We start from the raw sequence: 15,539 nt of genomic DNA, 5'->3' as shown, positions 1-15,539 counted from the left end.
TCTTTAATTTTTGCATGTCTCTGCATTATTATTATTATTATTATTATTATTATTATTATTATTATTATTATTATTATTATTATTATTATTATTATTATTATTAGCTTTGGCATAAAGCAGATATTTACACAACTGGAATCAAGGCTTCAAAAAGCAAATAAAAGACATGAACTCGAAAAGAAAGGAAGACTATGCGTATAGCAAATTTTGGTGGCCGCTAATTAGCCAAAAGGTAGTGGTGGCCCACATTTACTATGGATATATATTTCAGCACAACAAATAAAGTTTATATTGGGACTACACTGCACTACATAAAATTACAACATAATCCCCACTTATGTACAGCACTCAGTTCTTACAACACGATTACTTACGTCACAGTTCTTGCTTCTAATATCCAAACATATACATACACTGTAATTTTAACTTGATCTTGCAGAGAGCACAAAGGTAGGCAATGGATTATTTTTTTGGACAGTCCAATGGCATAAGTAAAGTTTTCTTAGAATAATCAGATAATTAAGCAATTCAGTCTTTTTTTGTCCAATCTTAAGAATATTTACCAAAATAATTCGAAAAGTTTGAAGAATAATGACACTGAAAAACAGAGAGCGGCGTTTCGATTCTTATAGTTAATTTTCTTTTATACCGTCATCATAGTAAGTAAACTAATGGACCAAGACACAAATCCCAATTACATTAATTGCAATGATAACATGGGCCTACTTGTTATTTGAGAATCTTATGATGTGACTTACATTACTTTGATAACATTCAAGGTTACGTGCATTTTGACGTCCATCTTTGGACATGCCATGTAACCAAGCCTCAGTATTAAATGTAAACACAACTGAATTATTTACGGTTGAACTCAACTTTGGGCAATGAAGACGGGTTTATTTATCTTTAGACTGACAACAGAGGATATCAAAAAGTCAATCCGAGATCGATAAATCGACAGCTTTGAAACAGAGCCGATCGAAAGCCGCCAAATGGTTTGAATTTTCCTAAGAGCCGTGCAAAATTAACAGGTTAACACACCATTATCAACCATTTTAGGTCAGTCAATCTTAGGTTTGTCGCGGTTTTTTTTTTTGTCAATAAGTGAAAAATGTCTTTCTAGCATGTCAAAAGGTAGTCGCTATTTAATATTTTCTGCTATGCACGTAACACTGAAAGTTTAGTGGCTATGAAATGCTGGCATTTTCTTACCTTACTTGTGCGTTACGTGACTTTCGTGATCAAATAGCGTGACTTTAACACTGGTTGCTCGTTTGCATACATTTTGTGTACTCAAAACTGAAAACGGTAACATTGCAAGTAAAATTTATCTGCTTTTGAAAAATGAAAACGGCATTTAAAATCAGCATGACTAGTTCTAGCTCTCGGGTTCGTTACTGAACAGCATTTTGTAGTGGGAACAGACATATGCCAAACAAACTGTAAGCTCTTGAATTGAAAGCGAAACCCAGCAGACGGGAAATTTGCAAGCGGTTTAAATTAACTATAAACAAAGCCATTTGGAATAAATTTGCACTCATGTATCAAGTCCGCAGTGTATAAACAACTCGATTCGAACACGGTCAAACAAAATAAACTTACTTCAAGTTTATCTTATCTAATCTAGAGTTTCCTAGCTTAAAAGGTATCGTGAAATCAAATGACGTTTATGTTTATCCGCCAGTGTTGTCTTCCATTGAATGCGGAGGTCGGTGAAAGTTGCCGGTTATTTAAAGCTATTTTGGGTAATAATGCGTTGTCATAATCTGGAAACTGTTGATTTTATTGGTATGAATGGGTTACCTGACTGGTGGATGTCTTAATCAAGTTATTTTTAACCATGGATATTTAACTGAGGAGAACGATCACGGCTGAAAAGATCTCAGTATGTGGGTTTGTTTCTGGATCAAAGAAAATGAAATAAATCTTACCGCTTTTGTTGTCCATCATCGTCCGCGCTGGCCATGATGCTATGACTTAAAATCTTTTTTATGTTTTAGTGTTTACCCTGCTTGATGCCTTTTCCCCGAAAAGGAAAGCGATAGCAAAAGCAATCGTCGACGGTCATACCGCATCAATAAACCGGAAGTACTTCCGTATTACAAGTATCGCGTGAGGAATGCCGGGTAGTTTACCGGCGCCGCCTGGGACGAGCGAGCATTCTTTCTTTCTTTCTTTCTTTCTTTCTTTCTTTCTTTCTTTCTTTCTTTCTTTCTTTCTTTCTTTCTTTCTTTCTTTCTTTCTTTCTTTCTTTTTTTCTTTCTTTCTTTCTTTCTTTCTTTCTTTCTTTCTTTCTTTCTTTCTTTCTTTCTTTCTTTCTTTCTTTCTTTCTTTCTTTCTTTCTTTCTTTCTTTCTTTCTTTCTTTATAGACAAGGTCCCTCTTCTTTCTTGCCCTACAAAATTAAATGTGTTTTGACAAAACTGATGTGAAAGGCCAGACTAAGGCTTGTTTTTTCTGTATTGCGCTTCTGACCAATGGCTATCTGGATCCACCATCTCATTTTTCTCCTCCATAGTTTTAGTGAACACAAACGTATCGTGTTTTCCAATGCATTTATCATAAGTGAAAGGAAGAGACAGCGCTGAAAGGTTAAAATTACGAGGCTGTCAAATGCCACGGGGAGACTGATGGGCCATTTAACGACAAAACATGTAGAAAAATGTCCCAGAAATGAACGGGGGAGGGGGGGGGGGGGGTACTGTTGGAATTGACTCATACACAAGACTTCTTCCTACTTGAAGTTTTTGCGTTGTTAAACAGAAAAAGTATTTAGTAACAAGCCTCGGTTTGAATTTGAATTAGAAGGGAAAATACGTTTTTGTCTTACGACTGCAAGTAATTGATTTCAAACCTAAATTGGGTATCGATTCAATGACAATAGACCATTTTACAGTTGTTGCTGTGTTACCTGGCTTATGGCTGGAAGCGAGGCTGCCGGTGACCTTGTTTTGATACAAATCTCTTTACTTTTCTTATGCAAATGCAGGCTACTTTGCATCACAACAACACAATTTACATGATAAAAACAGTGAGGTCTGTATCAATACAAGGTAACCGGCAACCTCGCTATCATTAATAGGCCCAGTTACTGAGTAAGCAACTGTAAAATGACCTATTAGGCTAGAAAATATAGGTATCCGTTTAGTGACAGCTCGGAAAATGGTTAGCGAAAATTAATTACTTTGGGTAAGAAATAAAAACTAGTATAAGTATAGGGTAGAGAAACCATAGGCCCCCTCTCACAGTACTTTCACTTAATCTGACTCTGTGGGACGTAAACGAACCACTAGGGACGTACAAAATCTCTGGACCCGCAACGTCTATCTCAAATTTACATTTACATTATGGGGCATTTACAACTTATTACTTCGTTGCTTATGAAATGAGCCAAAAGAAGTCTGGAAAAGTCGATCCCCTATACAGTGTTGTAGATTATTTCTGAAAAGCGTCGAGGGGAGTGGTTAATAAGATGTTTGATATTTGAAATTGATAACAGGAGCGAATAATTCTTTATAAAAGAAGGGCGAATTTAGTACTCTCCGTATAGAGAAAGTTATCGTCTTGAGTGTGCCTTTACTTTTGCATCGCAGATTGTAGACTGCAGAGTAAAACTAGTAATGGAGCGGGTTAGTTTTCTTGGGCCTAGCTAGCTAGCTGCTTTAACATTGTAGATGGTTACTGAAACGTAATTGGATGTCGTTTAATCTTTATTTAGTCACGTCTGCCCTAAATTGGACTTAATCCTATAAATAGGTAAGGTTAGTTTGCTCTCTGCGTTTTAAACCATTTGATGAACATCTGGAAAACCTAACTGAGTGAAAAAAAAAAGATTCTTGCCAGTAAGAGTAAACCAACAAATAATGGGAGAATAATTCTTCAAGAATGTTAGACGTGTATGCATTAGAGTGAACTCTCCAAGACGGACAGCATTGGCAACGGTCCTAATTGTCCGTCTTAAAAAGGTCCTTATGGCACTCTGCACATGCAGCTAAACTGACAGACAACTGAAACCAGCTAACCAAACGGTGCACACCTCAGAGAGGTCTGCGGCTTAAAGTGTAGTCCGTTTTGAGAAAATCCACTGCATGACTGTATGACCACTGTATCCACTGTATGAAAAAAAAAAACACATTCCTCAGAACTAAAAATTTTATTTCTAATATAAATCTTCATATTGTTCTCGTATGAAAAAAAGTCCCCGTGTTCAAGGCGTATAATAGTGTCAAATTTCACTTCCGTTTGGATACAATACCAGACGGCCCTATTTTGGAATTGTCCCCTCAAACTCATTAATAATCCATCAAGAGAAAACAAAGAAAATAACTACTATGACCGTGGTTTGGGTATGTGTTTCTAATTACCATAAAATTTTGCCAAATTTAGCTCTGAATTTCTCCAAGAATAATTGATCATTTGAGAAGCCATATCAAACACTCGAAAGTGTGTTTCATCAGATATCTAAACACCACGAAGTCCTTTAAAAAACAAAAATGGTACAAAAATGTGGTCCCTGCGACATGAGACATTTTTTTTAAATATTTTTTTTATCATTTATGAAAATGGGTAGCTCATAAATTTTTCAAAAACTAGTGCTCTTGTCTTTACCGACCTTAAGAGTCATTGTCTGAGAAAACCAGGAAGAGGTGAAAGATGGGGGTCGGCCGATTTCCTTCAAACTTTCACCATTTAATGTCTGTCCGAAACGATAATGAATGATGCTATTTAGCAATTCTCTTGCTGTTGCGTTTCGTAGTTTGACCACCCCCCCCCCCCCCCCCTGGTTTTGACCCTTACTGACCCTGGTGTCACGCAAAATATATGCAGAATTTGAAGCTCAATAAAATATATTTCGCGTCATTTCTGGGGACTCATATCGATTGCTTGTATTGTTTATCGTCTAAAAAACGTTGTTATTGGAAAATATCCCGACTTAAAATAAAACTTAATTTTTTATGGAATTTTGCAATTTCCTTGCGATCGCGAAAATGTCTTGGGCCAAATGTGAGGCAATTTCGAAACTGTTTTTCTCAGAGGTGCGGCGTTCCTTTCCGAAAATTTCTTGATATTTTTTAAGCCAAACATCTGTTCTCCCAAAATCAGCAAACTCTAACTTGAGCCATTAAAATGCGTTTGCATGAGCCACGCTCGAAGTCAAAGATGGCTCGGTATTTTTGCTAATAAAGTTCCACAGCGGGTTTTTCTCGGTTTTTCTTTATTTCATCTTCTTCTTTTTTGGTTTTTTCTTTTTTGTTTTTGGATAAGCTCGATGAAACTCTCCTAACTCTTCGAGGTAGAACTTCCCTGGAAGATTTAGTTGAGTGACCCTTTGGGCAGGAATAACATCAAATTGGTGTTAGCTCACACTTGATTTGATTATGTGTGACATGTCACGGTATTTGACAATTGTCAAACGTGATCATAAACAGAACACATTTCCCACTTTTCATTACATTTGCATTTTAAACTTGGTAACAACAAGCATTTCCCTGAAACTATATTGAGTCTTGGAGTCAGTCTGTTGTTGATAATTGTTAATTAAAATGAAAACAGCATCAAATACCTGCGAAACTTGCCACGGCAAAAGAACCTCCGGTATGTTCGTTACATAACAGACAATTGAAAGAACAACAAATCTTTCTTCTGTGATGCGTTGGGTTCCGCCATAAATCTGAAGTGCTCTTTCTGGTCTGTGGGTTCGCCTTGTGGCGATGAAGGTGTTGGTTTGAAGATTTGTCCCTTGCTATCCTGTTCACGAGATATTGAATCGCACTGGCTAGTCAGTCTTGGTTTGGGAAGAAAGCGTGGCGCGACGGGTTCAAAGATCTCCGAAGCCGATTTGATTCTCAACAGAGCAGGTAAATTTAATGTCCCTGAAGATGAGAAGAGACAGACATCACAAGAACCTTACAACAGACTGGACCGGCCGAAAACAGACTATGTGTTTCCACCCAAGTTATAAGGGACAACAAAAGGGTAAAACACAAACCCGACGAGTAAATGGCAAGATGTCACAAGGCATTTTTGAGCTGTATAACGCTGTTGTTCTCATCGGTTCAGGTTCGTTTTATGTTAACTGACTGACTGCATACTAGACTCATTTAAAAAATATAAACAACATACCATTTACGGCCATGGGAACTTCGGACATTTGTTTTGTTTACATTTGTTCCGCGGAGTCGCATTGTGCCGCCTCGAATTAGTCGTATCACAGGACAACCAATCTTGACCTCTATTGTATTTTAACAGCTTTTAGTTGAAATTTTGGAATAAAGGCGGGAAGCATCCTGCCCCATTAAAGTGTTTTATATATTTATTATTTAATTATATATTAAATATTTCATATTCATCAGAAGAAACTAGTTTTGTTTTATACCAAAAATGACATGATTCCTTGTAAAAAAAAATAATACAATGTATTATTGGTATAAAACAAAACTAGTTTCTTCTGATGGATATGAAATATTTAATATCCCGGGTTAATATGTATTTGAGAGACACTTTAATGAGGTAGAATGTTGCCCGCTTTTATTCCAAATTCCAAGCAAAAGCTGCTTTTAAACTATATCAAAATACAATAGCTAGCATGGAGCTTAAGATTGGTTCTCCTGTTTAAGGCGGCATTGCGACTCCGCGGATCAAATGTAAACAAAACAAATGTGCTAAACTTCGCGTTCGGTTCCCACGGCCGTAAATGGTATGTTGTTTATATTTTTTAAATGAGTCTAGTATGCAGTCAGTCGGTTAACATAACACGAACCTGAACCGATGGGAACAACAGCGTTATGCAGCTCAAAAATGCCTTGTGACATCTTGCCATTTACTCGTCGGGTTTGTGTACTTAATGCACTTTCGTTGTCCCTTATAACTTGGGTGGCAACACATAGTCCGTTATCGGCCGGTCTAGTCTGTTGTAAGGTTCTTGTGATGTCTGGGGCAAACAGTCATTCCTCCTTCTCATCTTCAGGGACATTAAATTTACCTGCTCTGTTGAGAATCAAATCGACTTCATCGGAGATCTTTGAACCCGTTGCGCCACGCTTTCTTCCCAAACCAAGACTGACGAGCCAGTGCGATTCAATATCTCGTGTACACGATAGCAAGGGACAAATCTTCAAACCAACACCTTCATCGCCACAAGGCGAACCCACAGACCAGAAAGAGCACAGAAGAAAGATTTGTTGTTCTTTCAATTGTCTGTTTTGTAACGAACATACCGGAGGTTCTTTTGCCGTGGCAAGTTTCACAGGTATTTGATGCTGTTTTTATTTGAATTAACAATTATCAACAACAGACTGACTCCAAGACTTAAAATAGTTTCAGGGAAATGCTTGTTGTTACCAAGTTTAAAATGCAAATGTAATGAAAAGTGGGAAATGTGTTCTGTTTATGATCACGTTTGACAATTGTCAAATACCGTGACATGTCACGCATAATCAAATCAAGTGTGAGCTAACACCAATTTGATGTTATTCCTGCCTAAAGCGTCACTCAACTAAATCTTCCAGGGAAGATCTACCTCGAAGAGTTGGGATAGTGTCATCGAGCTTATCCAAAAACAAAAAAGAAAAAACCAAAAAAGAAGAAGATGAAATAAAGAAAAACCGAGAAAAACCCGCTGTGGAACTTTATTAGCAAAAATACCGAGCCATCTTTGACTTCGAGCGTGGCTCATGCAAACGCATTTTAATGGCTCAAGTTAGAGTTTGCTGATTTTGGGAGAACAGATGTTTGGCTTAAAAAATATCAAGAAATTTTCGGAAAGGAACGCCGCACCTCTGAGAAAAACAGTTTCGAAATTGCCTCACATTTGGCCCAAGACATTTTCGCGATCGCAAGGAAATTGCAAAATTCCATAAAAAATTAAGTTTTATTTTAAGTCGGGATATTTTCCAATAACAACGTTTTTTAGACGATAAACAATACAAGCAATCGATATGAGTCCCCAGAAATGACGCGAAATATATTTTATTGAGCTTCAAATTCTGCATATATTTTGCGTGACATCAGGGTCAGTAAGGGTCAAAACCAGGGGGGGTGGTCAAACTACGAAACGCAACAGCAAGAGAATTGCTAAATAGCATCATTCATTATCGTTTCGGACAGACATTAAATGGTGAAAGTTTGAGGGAAATCGGCCGACCCCCATCTTTCACCTCTGCCTGGTTTTCTCAGACAATGACTCTTAAAAAGCATAGAAACTTCCCAAAGAACAGAAGCGAGACAGAGCCGTTTTTTCTACTATGGCACATTGCTCATCAATTGCATGTTACCCTATCTGAAGCCTTAAACCATCGTTGTAGCAAGGCTGTAGGATTCTTTTTTTGGTAATAATTCTACGCTTATACCAAATTTCAATCGTAAAATAGAAAATAATCAAACGTGCAGTAGCCGTTACTGAGCTAACTTGTGGGATTCAATAAACTATCAATCGAGGATTGGCCTTAGGACTGAGGTTCTAGGTATTTAAAAGAAAAAAAAACTACAGTATTAGTATACACCGGTCGCTCTCACTCACTTCAGCAAAGAGCAACGTAAGAAACAGGGACTGGATTGAGAAAGTCTTCTTAGGTTAAGATCTATCCTGTGTATTGTTTCTAAGCAATAGCATGTTGTTGAACTAACGATAAGCTACATATTGTTAACAAAAAATACATAGGATACATCTTAACCTAGGAAGCCTTTGTGAATCCGGTCGCTAGGAGAAGAAATGTTGAGCGAACAAAGGCAGTAACATGAACAAAAGGAACAAAAATATGTTCAAAATTTCTTATATACGCGAAGTTCCCACACGGTGTCTGTAAACAGTAGTTATCCCGGCGTAGGTCCGTGATAGCGCGATGTTTTTAGTCCTAGCAACTTTTGCCGGACCTTCAGCTTCCGTCTGTGTAGTAGTAGCAAGGCATCCGTAACACCGGGATTTCCTCAACAAGACGATAGTTGACTGTATCTGCAAACAGCCGATGGCAACTCTCTGTCTGCGCACTTGAGGGAACCATTCCCGTCTTTTAGTCTCCAAACAACTCTGCTCTCAGTTGCTCTAGTCCCCTAAAAGAAGAAATCTCAATATTACAAGACTATCACGTAACATTCAGAAGGGTCGACTATTAACCACTTTCAGTTAAATACGGAAATCTAGCGAAGCAAAGCTCGAGTAGACGAAATTGGATATCTTACGAAGGTATTAGTAGATCAGTTGCAAACACTAAAAAGGACGGAACTTCACAAAGCAAGTTTAGCGTGTTTTCTACAGTTCTCCGACTTACTGTATATGTGCGTAGCTGACATGTTGTGACCTATTTTCTGACATGGTCGAAAGTTCCCCATATTATAATTTGAGTCATGCTAGAAAGGCAAGTTTGAGAAATATAAATAGTTGCAATAGAACTTGGTACCTTAGACTTCGACTTCCCTAAACCACTAATATACAGTTGCTATTCATTTGGTAGAAGAAGTCATGTCTGCAAAAGAAAGCGAGACCAGGATAGCATCTCACTGACGGCCCCGATATTCAACCACTGACCATTTTGAACTTTTTTGTTTAAAGATAACTAAATTGTAATTATAATTACTCGGTCAAGACAGATAATGGATTATGCAACGGAGAAGCTTTGGATTCGCTCAGGGGGTGGAGGTCTTGCACTGTATTTCAATGGCGTCTGATTTTTTATTTCTAAGGTTGTGATCTTCTCTTGCTACGATTGTGTGTTTGATAACATGTCCAGCATGTAGACAGTGTCCTTGAGGTGTCTACCAATTGCAGTTAACGACGCTGTTCTAAGATTGTTATGTTACTTGAGTCGGTTCCATTATTACCTCTTTTACACACTTTGCAGTAGATTATTTGGGCTACCCTGCATTTTTCTCCTTGGCTGTGAGGTCTTTTGGATGTATTAGTCTAATGGTGGTTTATACTGCCTTGGGGTACATTTTAACCCCTTGTGTTTGGAAGAGTCGTTTGAGTTGTCTTGAAACACCTTGATCCGTTAGGAAGTGGGACGCAGTAATACGAATTGTCACGCATGAAAGAGCGTACTGATATCAGAGAGTCAAAGAGAACCCTCGGAACACAACTGATGGTCCAAAAGAACTTAAGTGCAGTTGGTAAACACCTCAAAGACACCAGCCACACGTTAGAAATGTCATCAACCACAACCGTAGTTAGGGAAGATGATACCCTCAGAAAAAGAATCACAGAAGCCATTGAGATACAGTGCCGGGCCCCACCCTACACCAAGGTGCGATCTACTATGACACTTTGTTACGTAACTTTCACCACCTCAATTCACGTGACAAAACAAATCCCATTTTCCGTACGGGATAGGAACGCTTGTCTGTTACAAAATCCATTTTGGATCATGATCGGGTAAACATGACAGGATAAAGTGGCAAAATCTTTGTTAATACCAACGTCCAGTTAAAATTAAAAGAAGGCGGGTAATGAGACGCGAAATACATCGGAAGGACGGTTTCTTTAAGACTACCTTCACTAAACCAAACTTCCCACTTCACTCGCGAAATGTTTACTCTTCACTCGCTTAACGCAGCCTCAGAAGGATAACATGCGACCACCAACCCTCCCACCCTCCCCCCCGCCCTTTGCGTGAAGAAAAGGAAATCAACAAATGTCTTACCATAAACTATTCTTAACATCATATTAACAAGAGCTTTGCACTGATCCTCCCAGCAGTACTTCTCCTCATAGCTTGATCGCACTGTTTGCATTTCTTGAAGACGCGCTGCTCTCCCTCTCTCACGGACAGAAGCGATTGCCTTTGCCCATTCATTGGGTTCTTTGGAATCCACAACAAATGATTTGCCCAATGGAAGATCTCGAAGTGCCTTCCCGAATCCTGAATTACTGCTGACAAGGATGGGAAGGCCTGCAGATAACGCTTCAAGGGCAGTTAGCCCAAAGCCTTCTGTTCTGGAAGGCATGATTGCAAGATCAACCTCACAAAACAGCTCTTTCAATGTTTCCTCGTTTGGAGCAAATCTCCTTACAAACAGCTGATCTTCGGAAATACCACACTGGACCAGGCGTTCTTTGACCTCTTCCTCTTTACCATCAGGTGCTCCCACAAAAACCAGACGACAAGAGCTGTCTTTCAGTTCAGCCACTGCTTTTGCAGCAATGTCATATCCCTTGAGATAAAAGTCCTCAGGATCACCGCGGCCAAAGGCTAAAACTTTGAATTCCTCGCAGTCTTCTTTTGCCTGTTCTGTAGTTGAAAATTCGTGGAAAATACCGGGAGTCAGTTGAAAAATATTTTCGTGCTTCTGGCAGGAACGCAGGTAAGATGAAAACCCCCCCTTTAACTTTGGTCCAACTGTTACAACACAATCTGCTAATTCGCATAAGGCTACTTCAGCTTCCTTCTTCACTTCACCTTTAGAAATAGCTTCAGAGTATTCCTTGTACATTGCGAGTTCTTCAGGTGAAGTGTGCACTACTTGCACCCATTTGCAACTGTGGGATTCTTTAATGATTTGGGCTTGTTTACCAAGTTTCGCACCATGTCCCAGTACGATGTCAATGGCAAGGTCTTTTGGTGGGAAGGTCAACCAGACAAGAGGATCATCAAAGCCTGGACGCCTCTTTGCTTCTCTAACGGCAATTTTGTGTCTTTCAGCCTCTCTGATTTCTTTGTCAGAACAAGCAAGTTGTGGAACGAGGAAAGTGACGTTGAGTTGTTTATTTTTTGCCAGTAAAATAGCAAGCTTTCTGTTTATGGTTGACAAGCCACCCATTGATGAGCCCCACTCACTTGCCAGAAGCGTAACTTTTAGTGTTTTGTCAGAAGGTCTCGCATCCGTTTGAACAGCTGAGGCTTTTGATGTACTGGGAAAGGTGAAAGGACGCAAATGCTGTAGAAATAACAGTTACGACAGTAGTCAATTTAAATGAACTATAATTATAGCAACTATATATGTACGTCAAATATATTTATCTAGTGTATCCACTTCTTCCGTGATAAGCCATTATAATTAAAATTGAAAAATAAGAAACTATGAGCACGGTCTGTGCCACTTTCTGCAGCACACCTGTGGTCAATCCACTATTCCTTGGTACGAATTTCTAGCAAAAATGTTTGTCGATAAAGACGATCCTATTTGAAGGTTTGTTATTATGAGTGATTTTGTTACCTCACTTTGTGAAATTTATCTTACCATGACCAGTGGTGACAGGGACCGAAAGCTGACGCAAAATCGAGTGCATTTTATAATAAGTATAAAGGTAATTACCTGGTGTCCTCCAGGGGAAACCCAAGACGCAAACTTGTCAACGTGAACCCTGTTTTTTGGAGTACAGGCAGCCAAGGTGCAAATGACGGGACGCTCAACACTGCATAACTCAGACAAGGACCAGAAGTGAAGACATTGCTCTTCTTGACATTTTTTTCCATCATGTGAAAAGCAGCAATCAATTTCACCTGAGGGACAGCAAACTGGGCAGAGAACACTCATTTCATATTTCATGTTCCTCAGCCACGAAAAACCATTGCGCATGACCCCAAGGATTTCCTCCACTTGTGCAAGAACGACACGAGCGTAGGTAAACCCAGCGGTGTCAAGGTCATCTTCCGAAAGGACAGCAACTTCAACAGTCGAAGTATGGCAATTGAAGACTACGGAACAGACTTCTAAGTTAGAAGTGGTTACGAAAAACCTGGCAAAATTGTGAAACAGTTGTGGTGCTCTTGCTTTCACCGGCGTCAAAAATGTATCTTTGCCCCACTGAAAGAACTGCAAGACAAACCGGGGAAACAAACCAGGCGGAACGTGACCATTTTCGAATTTGACAAATATAGATGGGATCTGTGCAGATGCAACAAGTTCCCTAATCTTGTTTGGTGGATGTGACTTCAACATGGACGGCACCAGGTAGCTCTTGCTTTCATCTTCTGATGGCCAAGGGCACAGCAACGTAAATTTCTCCATAATTGCAATCAAAACATCAAACATTGCCCTGTTCTCAAACAAAGGTTTCCACATATGTTCCATCAGTTTCTCATCCAGGATTCCTTCCTTTTCAAGCTTTTCCCATAGTTTAAGCAATCTTCTCTCTGGACGTTCATAGGCCGGCTGCACGGTTATGACTCTCTTAAACACGTCAATCAACCACTGAGGATCTAAGATCACCATTTCATTCAACTCGGATGAGTCGTCAAAATGAATCAAAATTCGCAAGTCATGCAAATAGTCCATTAGAGTCTTAATTTCGAGGTCCTCATTTATGCCGCAATGTGACGCAATATCCTTAGCCCGCTTAAGGGAAATGTATTTCTTTCCGTTTTCCTTGTATTTTTGAAGAGCCTTAACAAATGCTAACCACCTGATAGGAATGACTTTGCTTGCATGAGGTAGCTCATGAGCAATAGCAAGCACTTCCTGTCGCAAACGCATAACCTCAGAACACTCCGACTCAGAACCTGATTTTGTGTTATCAACAAAGAACACATCTACCAAATGGGCATCATATGGTTTACTCTTTAGGCGGCCAAGGACTTCATATGCTAGCTCTTTTGGATTGCTACAAACGTACGGTGTATCAGCATGAGTACACACCAAGAAAACCGGAGGAAGCTTATCCGGCAGAAACTCGGATGTTGGAAGAACATCAATGTGCTCGTCTTGACATCTGGCTAAAGTACTGACAGACCTCATCCAGAAATCAAGATAATCGAAATTAGTTTTCAGGCTGAGACTTTCTTGGTATTTCTTGTACACACCTTGTTTTACAAGGGGCGCGGCTCTGTCGTCTGGATTTAGGCTGAGATCATAAACCAAACAGTACATTGCTCTTCCTGTGAGAAATACAGGATGCGTCTCATAGTAAACTGACTGTCCAGCGAAATCCCACAAAGTTGAATAAATGTCTTCTGTGTTGTCTTTCAACTCAGTCTCAAGAAGTATTTCAGTTACAGCTGCTACCTCATCTGGCACAACCAAAATTGGACGATCCACGTGTTTTTGTTTCCGTTCTCTTGAATCAGGTGATTCAAGGTGCACATCATCACTTGAGGTAGAGGTAAATGGGGAATCCTCGCCTTCAGTTGTGGGAATACCTTCTTCATTTCCGATTGGAATCGTGGTACTTAGTGCTTGAGGCCTTTCAGTGACCCCAGATTCGAGGATGTCCTTTTTTCCATCACTACTCGTCGAAACCTTTGTGTTTTTGTCTTCTTTGTTCAAACTATCCGCGACACATTTGGCAGCGCGATAATCAAAAGAAATGGCTTCATCTGAATTATCATTGCTCTCCTTTGTTCCTGTTCTCCAAGTCTCAGTAGTCACCTTGAAAAGAGAAGGATCAACATCTATGCCCACGGTGCTATCTTCTTCTGGGTCAAAACAGATCCCTTTCAACGACTTCTTTAAACTGGTCTTTCCGGCCCGGTCTTGTCCAATAAGCATTAACGGGAATGTCCTGAATACCGTTTCTCCATCTGCAAGCGCATTTCTATAGGCTTTCAAAGCTGAATGGCCCCTCGCACGAATCTCTGGTGGAACTAAAGAAAAATATCAGAGAAAAATTATGGTTAAAAAACATTAAAATTCGCTCTTATACTGCCACGCGCAAAGAAACAGACAGCTCTTAGAAAACTTTAAATCTAAGGTTGCATGTTAAGGAATTGGCCTGTTCCTGTGCCCACCGGATTGCACACGCTTAAATAACGAGGTATACACAATGTGCTTATCGTGACTCCCTTCCCGTCATGTTATTCAGCGGTATTGTTACATTTCATTGTTGCCTAGTAACACACGGTACATGCACAGTGGTTCGAAAGAGAGGAACCATGTGCTTTAGCGTAATGGCGCACTCTCTAAGCTTTTGTTGTGTTTTCTATATAAACCTTGTGAGATTTTCAAGACATGGTGGCAGCGGAAAAACGTGGAAAATGCTGCAATTAAATCTCTCTCCCGAGAGATTTGATTTTTCCAAACCGCTCGACCACAGGCAGCTCAAGCTCACAGCTTGAGCTTGGGCCACCTGTGGCTTGACTGGCCAGATTGGAAGCAGAATTTCTTGGGATTTCGGTTCGCAACGAAGCTTCAAAAAGAGGAAGGCGACGTGCAGGTCAGTGCTCTCGTTTATACAATGGGGAGAGAAACCCAACTTGTGTACAAGTCCTTTACCTTAGCAGAGGGAGACGAGAAGAAATTTGACGTGATATTGGCAAAGTTTGATGAGCATTTCGTTGCAAAACGGGATGTAATTCAGGAGCGAGCACGCTTTTACCAAAGGAACCAAAGACAAGGAGAGATGGTCGAATCCTTCGTGCGAAGCCTTTATGAGATAGCGGAACACTATGATTTTACAACCAGTCGGGATCAGCAAATACGAGGTAGGATCGTCATCGGAATTTTGGACAAGAACGTGTCTCAGAAGCTTCAGTTAAGGGCAGATTTAACTTTTAGAAGCAGCGATTCAAATAGCTCGCCAGTCAGAAGTGGTGAAGTCTCAGGTTACAGAACAGAACTTCCTGGCAGTGAAGAATCTGGAAGAGGAATAAATCCAGAAGAAGCCAGTTCCCT

General features: G+C 39.8%; 2 protein-coding genes and 1 long non-coding RNA gene across 9 annotated transcripts in view; 1 reads left to right on the top strand and 2 right to left on the bottom strand.

The window, feature by feature from the left end:
* LOC146453653 (uncharacterized) overlaps positions 1-4,618 on the bottom strand; it is a 101,300-nt gene extending 96,682 nt beyond the window's left edge. For 3 of the 7 annotated variants that reach the window (XM_085096249.1, XM_085096252.1, XM_085096253.1), the window contains exon 1: positions 1,932-2,372. In XM_085096249.1, coding sequence (XP_084952375.1) covers positions 1,932-1,966 — 35 coding nt within the window. In that variant the 5' untranslated portion in view covers positions 1,967-2,372. Of the gene's footprint in view, positions 1-1,931 lie in introns of all 7 variants that reach the window. The other 4 variants (XM_085096255.1, XM_085096256.1, XM_085096250.1 and 1 more) reach the window with 3 other exon arrangements.
* The window catches only part of LOC146453652 (uncharacterized), an 82,915-nt gene extending 74,394 nt beyond the window's left edge, over positions 1-8,521 (top strand). Inside the window, exon 2 of the long non-coding RNA XR_014859447.1 lies at positions 8,488-8,521. This is a non-coding gene — a long non-coding RNA (uncharacterized LOC146453652). The remainder of the gene's footprint in view (positions 1-8,487) is intronic.
* LOC146453651 (uncharacterized) overlaps positions 8,190-15,539 on the bottom strand; it is a 33,561-nt gene continuing 26,211 nt past the window's right edge. The window contains exons 9-11 of the mRNA XM_085096258.1: positions 12,246-14,512; positions 10,634-11,867; positions 8,190-9,047 (exon numbers count right to left, since the gene is read on the bottom strand). Coding sequence (XP_084952384.1) covers positions 9,040-9,047; positions 10,634-11,867; positions 12,246-14,512 — 3,509 coding nt within the window. The 3' untranslated portion in view covers positions 8,190-9,039. The remainder of the gene's footprint in view (positions 9,048-10,633; positions 11,868-12,245; positions 14,513-15,539) is intronic.

This window comes from Pavona decussata, unplaced genomic scaffold (assembly GCF_977016875.1).
Source record: "Pavona decussata unplaced genomic scaffold, jaPavDecu1.1 SCAFFOLD_324, whole genome shotgun sequence".
Classification (NCBI taxonomy): domain Eukaryota; kingdom Metazoa; phylum Cnidaria; class Anthozoa; order Scleractinia; family Agariciidae; genus Pavona; species Pavona decussata.
This window is presented reverse-complemented; position numbering and strand designations above follow the sequence as displayed.